This window comes from Prionailurus viverrinus, chromosome F1 (genome assembly GCF_022837055.1).
Source record: "Prionailurus viverrinus isolate Anna chromosome F1, UM_Priviv_1.0, whole genome shotgun sequence".
Classification (NCBI taxonomy): Eukaryota; Metazoa; Chordata; class Mammalia; order Carnivora; family Felidae; genus Prionailurus; species Prionailurus viverrinus.
This window is the reverse complement of record NC_062577.1, coordinates 63,061,863-63,069,794: the sequence shown is the minus strand read 5'-3', so window position 1 is coordinate 63,069,794 and position 7,932 is coordinate 63,061,863. Positions and strand designations below refer to the sequence as shown.

Genomic DNA, 7,932 nt, shown 5'->3' with positions numbered 1-7,932 from the left:
GATCTGCCTGGCATTCAGGCAGCTCTCTCAACCCCTCACTCCAAATAGGTATTATACAGCCCAGTTTCCTTCCATCAGCAAACCGGTAATGATGAGCCACCCTCTACGTTGTCATTCCCGACCAGCTCTCCACCTTCCGAGCAGTGCCTCTGGAGGTAACCTCCGAGATTAGTAGAAGGCATGGGACCATGATGATGAAAATGAACTTCAAGTCAGGGCAACTCTAGACTCCTCACTGAAGCCACCACCACATCCTGCAACTTTTTCTGGGTAGAGAATAAATCCAATTTTTTTTTTGAGATTATGAAATACCCAGAAGACGACAGGCAAACTGCCATAGATCCTAAGCAAGAGGGTTTTTGCGAATAGCACGGTGAAGAGCATCCTTGACCTCCTTGTTCCTCAGGGTGTACACCACCGGGTTCAGCAGGGGGGTGATGACGGTGTAGGTCACCGAGATCAGCTGGTCCTGATCCCTGGTGTTCTCCGACTTGGGCTTGAGGTAGGCGACGGAGGCACAGCCGTAGTGGACGACGACCACCGTGAGGTGAGAGGCGCAGGTGGCAAAGGCCTTCTTCCGGCCCCGGGCGGAGGGGATTTTGAGGATGGTGGAGATAATGAGGACGTAGGAGATGAAGACCAGGCCCATGGGAACCACAATAACGAGTGAGCTGATGATAAAATTAATTATGTCATGTAGAGTGGTATCAGCACAGGAGAGTTTCATAACTGGGCGGATGTCACAGAAATAGTGGGCCACCTCTCTGTCACAAAAGGGCAGTCTGAATACAGAGGAAATCTGAATTATGGCCACAAACAGCCCAATGCTGCAAGCCCCTGATACGAGCAGGGCACACGCCCTCTTATTCATGATGACCGTGTACCTCAAGGGGTTGCAGATGGCCACGTAGCGGTCGTACCCCATCGCTGTGAGCAGGAAGCAGTTGTTGATGGCCAAGGTGATGAAGAAGAACATCTGGGTGGCACAGCCAGCCAAGGAGATGGGCTGACTCAGGCCTGTGAGGCTGCAAAGCATCCGCGGTACAATGACCAGTGTGTAGACAGTCTCAGAAGTGGAAAGAACACCAAGGAAGAAGTACATGGGGGTGTGCAGGTGACGAGCAAAGCTGATGACTGTCACAATGATGACATTGCCAGCCAGAGTTAAAAGGTACAAGGTAAGAAATATCACAAAGAGGATGATCTTGTGTTCACGAAAGCTGGAAAAACCCTGGAGAACAAATTCACCCACCGCGGTATGGTTCTCTCTCTTCATCGATGACTGCTGTGTCTAAGGGGTGGAGACTCATTCGTCAGACCGGGCCAGCACCCAGCGCCCGCTCAGGACTAGAAGAAGGGGCAACAAGGACCTGCCCGTCAGATGTGCCAGGTTAATGGGGCCTCCTGAGCCTGTAGGTGAGAGGTGGAAAACACCCAGGGCAAGTTGGGAAGAGGTGTCCTGGTTTGGTGTTCGGAGGGAGCTGGAGCTAAAGGAATAGAAAACTCATCAACTTGAGATGAACTTTCTCGTGAATTACAACCTCAGATTTTTGTTTACCTGAAACAAATCTGTCAACCTCTTCTACCTTGTTGAAGCCACAATTTCGACCATCTTCTTCAAGGTCTTAGCTTCTGCGTTGCCAAGTGGGACATCGCTCTCTGCTCCGAGGGGTCCGAGCGTTTGCTTTGTCCCTGTTGCGCTTGTCTGCATCTTTTCACAAATCATTCAACAGCTTCAGACCTGACTGCCTCCCGACAGGAGTTTTCAACCAGACACATTCCCCTGTTTCTTCAGCACGGACGGAGCCGGGCCCTGCCGATGGGCACCAGCCCACTGTAGGTCAGTCGCTACATGTTGTTCCCTAACTGGTTCTCAAGTCCCGTGTGTATTTGCGTGTTTTCCGGCTTGTGCTTGGCTGTGAATTTTCACGGGTAGGCTGACTCATGAGTAGACGCCGAGCCTCTCTTTTCTAATTCCTTCAGAATTATAAACTGGGGACCTTTGAAGAAACCAGTTTGCATTCTCTCCCTATTCCCTATCTGGGGAATTTTAGAGACCAGTATTTTTTTTTTTTAATTTTTTTTTTCAACGTTTATTTATTTTTGGGACAGAGAGAGACAGAGCATGAACGGGGGAGGGGCAGAGAGAGAGGGACACACAGAATCGGAAACAGGCTCCAGGCTCTGAGCCATCAGCCCAGAGCCTGACGCGGGGCTCAAACTCCCAGACCAGGAGATCGTGACCTGGCTGAAGTCGGACGCTTAACCGACTGCGCCACCCAGGCGCCCCGAGACCAGTATTTTTAAAAAGAGTAGTAAAATGCTAATAATAATAGAGGACAAGAATGGTCCCTTATGGCACTTTCTGGTTTATAAAGAGGTTTTGTATGTATTATTTAATGGCATATCAATCTCATATATTAGATAACTATTATTCCCATTTTGCAGATGGAGCATCTAAGACACTTAGGGTTCAGTGGTTTGTCCCAAATTAGTACATCATAGACCCAATCTTCCCATTTGAAAGACAATGTGATTTGTCCTGTCCCACAACTGCCCAAAGTAGCCTCATGGCTACAAAACAGGTGAGAAAGAAGACCGTTTTTTTTTCCAGATATTTTATTGGAAAGAGCAAATGCATTTTCCTCACTCTGGGAATGAGTTTGCATGGGGGAGAAAATGGAAAATCTGGAAAACATTGGGAAACTAGAAAAAATTTTGGGATGTTTTCCTTGGTAAGTAAATGGAATATTAGCATATTAGTGACAATGAGTGTCCATTCTCTTTGACTTAATACTTCTACTTCCAATTATTTATTTTAAAGAAATAATCACAGATACGTATCAGGATATATGTATAAGAAGCTTTTAGGAGATTATTTATAATAATATGAAAAACAATACAAATAAATGAAGAATGAATTATAATATATCCATCTGATAGGAATTATACAACAAATACATGTCTAATAAGTGCACACATAATATACATGTCTATACAATAGATAGAAAGAAAGAAAGAGAGAGAGAGAAAAAGAAAGAAAGAAAGAGAGAGAGAGAGAGAGAGAGAGAAAGAAAGAAAGAAAGAAAAAGAAAGATAGGCAGTCCATAATTTTTCAAAAAGAAAAAGAAAAGAAAAAAGAAGGAATAAAGAAAGGAAACCCATGGAATGGTACACACACCACTAAAAATGGGTTGGAAGTAAATATACCAAAATGCTAAAAATATTTTTTCTGGATAGTAAATGGAGAATCTCAAATTATTTTTCTTTTTATACTCTCCATTATAATCCAGATTTTCTTCTTAACAGTTTCTCTTCTAAACATACCAAAAAATTTGCTAATTGTTCAATTCTTCTTCCAGGGAGACTCTACAATGAGGTTGTGCAGAAGATTGAGGAGAAAAGGTAAAAGTGGGTTAACAGACCCTAGAGAAGAGAAAGCTGACGGTCTCACATGAGACTAAGTTGGTCTCTGAACAGGCACTTCATAGAAATTTGGGCACCCAACAGCCAGATCCAGAGGAGATTAACTTCATTAAAATTTTTTTTTATTTTTAATTATTTTTTTAAGCATATTTATTTATTTTGAGGGAGAGAGAGAATCCCAAGCAGGCTCCTTGCTGCCAGTGCAGAGCCAGACCCAGGGCTCAAACACACAAAACCTTGAGATCATGACCTGAGCCGAAACCAAAAGTCACTTAACCGCTTAACCCACTGAGCCACCCAGGTGCCCAACTTCGGTTTTTAAAGAAAGATTGTAGTTGGTAAAAAAAAAAAAAAAAAAAAAACTTTTTGGACAGTGCTGGAAGTGAAATGTGGTACATGAGGCACTCATCTTGGGCACAAAATGTAAGGGAGCACCCCAAATACTCAGCAATCAAGATGAAGATAATTAAAAAAAAATTTTAGCATTTATTTATTTTGGAGCAAGACAGAGAGCGAGCGGGGAAGGAGCAGAAAGAGGGAGACCCAGAATCTGAAGCAGGCTCCAGGCTCTGAGCTGTCAGCACAGAGCCCGATGCGGGGCTCGAACTCACAAACAGCGAGATCATGACCTGAACCAAAGTCAGACACTTAACTGACTGGGCCACCCAGGCGCCCCAAGATGAAGACAATTTTAATGCAATATTGTTTTAAAAAGCTAATTAAGCAAAAATCCATGATGGTCAAAATATTGAAATTTTAAATAAAGGCAGGGTCTGGGGTGCCTGGGTGGTGTAGTCAGTTAAGCGTCCAACCCTTGATCTCGGCTCAGGTCCCAATCTTACAGCTTGTGAGCTTGAGCCCTCCATCAGGCTCTGTGCTGATGGCAGAGAACCTGCTTGGGATTCTGCGTCTCCTTCTCTCTGTCCCTCACCCACTTGTGCTCTCATTCTCAGTCTAAAAATGAATAAACTTAAAAAAAATTTAAAACAGAGAGTAATGTTAAAAGAAAAAGGCAGGATCAATTCTGAACATCACCACCGTGGGAGGCAAGCAGCTAAGTAAGGGCAGATTTTGGAATTTCCTTACTACAGAGTTTTGAAGAACAGGAAAATATAAAGTATTTGCAAAATACAGGGGAAAGTGGAGAGCAAAGTATGTGTTCATTTTCCTTTGAGAGGTGGTGCTAGGCTAGTCTTTAACCACTGCTGTTTAACTGAGATTCATGATGTGTTACTGAACAAGGTGAAACCCCAATCTTAGGCAACTGGAAAGTCAATCCTACCTCCGCTAAGGGGGATAAGAAGGTAAGTGAGGTAGAGAAGAGAAAAGACTGAATTGAGCTTGTGCATCCCTGGAATGTCATCTCTCATTACCCCCTCAGGGAAACAAGGACTCATCCAGACCTGGTAAAGACCTGATGAGTGTTAACGAGGATAGTAAGCTCATGACAGCAGGAACAAAATGGCAGCCTACCTCTGTGGAATCCATATCACTGAGAAGAGCAACACTTTACAGCACTTTCTGTTTTCTTGGATTCTGGATCTTTAGCCAAAAACATCCCTCCACGCTGAAAAAAGTCAAATATTTCCTTCCAGAGAAATCATATCCTGCTTCCACCTGACAAGCAATCCTGGACAATGGGTTAATCTTATCCATTTCATTAGTCAAGTCTTTCCAGGGGGAAGCAAGCTGGGAAAATGCACGTGCTTGGTGGCGTTAAGTCCTTTAATATAACGGAATCACGGGACCTTAGCACCAGGAGGTAATTTTAAAAGCAAGCATTCCTCACAAATATTCCCCCAAATTCTGCTTCAGTGCTTCCACTGATTGGAAATTCATTATCTTACAAGTTAGCATCCACTCTTTTTTTTTTTAAGATACTAAATTTACTCAAAAAAAAAAAAAAACTAGGTTTTTTGTATTATAAAAACACTTCAGGGGAAAAACTGCCATCTGTACAAAGGGTATAAACGAGAAAGTTAGTTTTCCCCTTCTGTGCTTTGCATTTTCTGGTCCAGGGGTATACATGATTCATGTTTGTTTCTTTTTAAAATTTCCATCTAGGGACGCCTGGGTGGCTCAGTTGATTAAGCAGCCCAGCCGACTCTTGATTTCGGCTCAGGCCATGATCTCACGGTTCCTTGAGTTCGAGCCCCGCGTTGGGCTCTGGGCTGACAGCACGGAGCCTGCTTGAGAGTCTCTCTCTCCCTCTCTCTCTGACCCTCTCCTGCTTGTGTGTGCTCTCTCTCTCTCAAAAAAAAATATTTATTTTAAAAAAGATTTAAAAAATAAAATAAATTTTGTCTAGAAATTTTAAGTACCATTGTGCGTATTTCCATATCATTTCAATTTTACCCAAAGAAATTAAAGTGCGCATACCAATTCTTTCACTTAATATTATACCTTGAATATTCTTCATAACAGTGGAGTAGATCTATCCCAATCTTCGTTACCAGCGGTGCACCCTCCCCGACTATACAGATCCACGTAGATATACTATCATCAATTCTATTTTTGAGTGGCCTTAATTCTTAGATAATATCACTTTCTCTTGACTCGATGTCTGTGTCCCTGCAATGTGCCACCTCCCTACAATATCTCACCTTCTATTTCCTTTTCAGCCCGATAGTGGAAGATTACTGTCATGTCCTCTCTCGTGTCCTTGAATCCATCACCACAGCAAGATCAGCATGAAGAAAAGATAATATTAGCGGCATGAGAATCAATACAGTCAAAAAATAATGAAAAACTTGGAAAATAATAAAAAGTTAGAAAACACACATGGCACTCACTCCATTTTCACTTAAGTCCCACCCGCAGCCACTCACTGCTTCTGACCTCGGCGAAAGGAAGAAGGAATCACTTTCCAGACAGTGATTTTTTAAAAGTCATCGAGAGGGCTGAATCTATTCAAAGGAAGCCAGTAAAAACACCTTGTGTTCAAGAGCCATGTACCAGGGAAGCTAAAATGTACAAAGCAAGGAAAATTCAGGCTTCTCTAGTATCAGAGAAAACCTCAAATGATTGCCATGTTGCTTGAAGCTGAGGCCAGTGATTCCTTTGGCTTGGGAAATGGCCCAGGAAAAAAAAACTCAATCTCATAAACTCCAGACTTTAGAGCTTTGGATATTTATCAGCCCCAAGAAAAGCAATTCCCTTGCCCCAAGTCTCCTGGGACCATCCTTTTGAGATTCTCTCTGAGGTACCAAGAGATAGGGATGGGAGAGCCCTAGGGCTTTGTCTCAAGAGTTTCGTTAGGAACTTGGGTAGCAGATGAGGGAGATGTTTTCATCTGTTGACTCATTGTTGGGGATTGTTGGGGTTTCAGGAACTAATAGTGCATTGAGTTCCATTAAGTAACCCATGGGAATACTGGATGAGCTTACAAAGAAAAGACCCTACATTCTAGTTTCTCAGGACTAGAGAACAGACAGCCTCTTGAAGCATATCCAAACAGGACTGGGGCAAGCAGAGGGGTATGGCGGCCAGGTCTTGTCTTGTCCGGCTTCAGCCCATAGCCACTTTCCTTAAGGCTCGCTGGACATACATCCCAGCCTAATTCCCATCGAGGGAGACCCAGCTCCCACACTTGGAAAGGGCAGAGACCTCTGTCAGGCCCATTCCTTGTGCTCCCGTTGGTTCATTCTTGGATCTTGCTGGGGAGAGAATGACACAGCAGATCTGCTCTCCGGTTCATTTAGTTTCTGGCTCAGCATGACCGTCTCCATCAAGGTTCTCTGGAGGCATGGGAGATGTCTGAGGAGCCATTTCAGCTCTGCGCTGCAGAAAGGGATTGCTGTCTTTCCGTCCTTCAACCCAGACCAAGACCTTCCTTTCCAAAACGATCCTGTTTCCACTCTGATGAAAAAAGTCATGGATGTTCATCGTAGAAAACACGGAAAAGAGGAAAAAAACCGTATAAATCACTTACGATGATCTCCAACTTAGAAATACCAACACTATTAATATTTTGATGACTAACCCTCTAATTGCTTCTCTCTGCGTTCATATGTGTGTATCTGTTTACACACACACCCTTCTGTTTACAGCAGAAGCAGAATGACTGTTATTTTTGTAGCTCTTTCTCCCTTTCAATTCTATGAGGTCATGCTGTGCCAACTTCCTTCTATCTGGCTCGTTTTTTCTCTCAGTGATGTATTGTGAGCCTTTCCCACGTAAATAAGCATTATTGTACCCTATCATTTTTTAAAATTTTTTTAAATTTTTTAATTTGTTTTTGATAGAGACAGAGCACAAGTGGGGGAGGGCAGAAAGAGAAGGAGATACAGAATCGGAAGCAGTTCCAAGCTCTGAGCTGTCAGCACAGAGCCCGACGCAGGGCTCAAACCCCTGAACCCACAAAATCATGACCTGAGCCAAAGTCGGATGCTTAACCGACTGAGCCACCCAGGAGCCCCCTTAATTAAAATTTTTTTTAATGTTTATTTACTTTTGAGAGAGAGAAAGAGCGTGAATGGGGAAGGGGCAGAGAGAGAGAGGGAGACA

General features: G+C 43.4%; 1 protein-coding gene across 1 annotated transcript; it reads right to left on the bottom strand.

Moving 5' to 3' along the window:
- Positions 1–343: 343 nt before the first annotated feature.
- LOC125155709 (olfactory receptor 10J1-like) lies at positions 344–1,276 on the bottom strand. The gene has a single exon (XM_047841232.1). It carries the CDS (start codon positions 1,274–1,276, stop codon positions 344–346), a length of 933 nt encoding a protein of 310 aa, XP_047697188.1.
- Between the last annotated feature and the right edge of the window lie 6,656 nt (positions 1,277–7,932).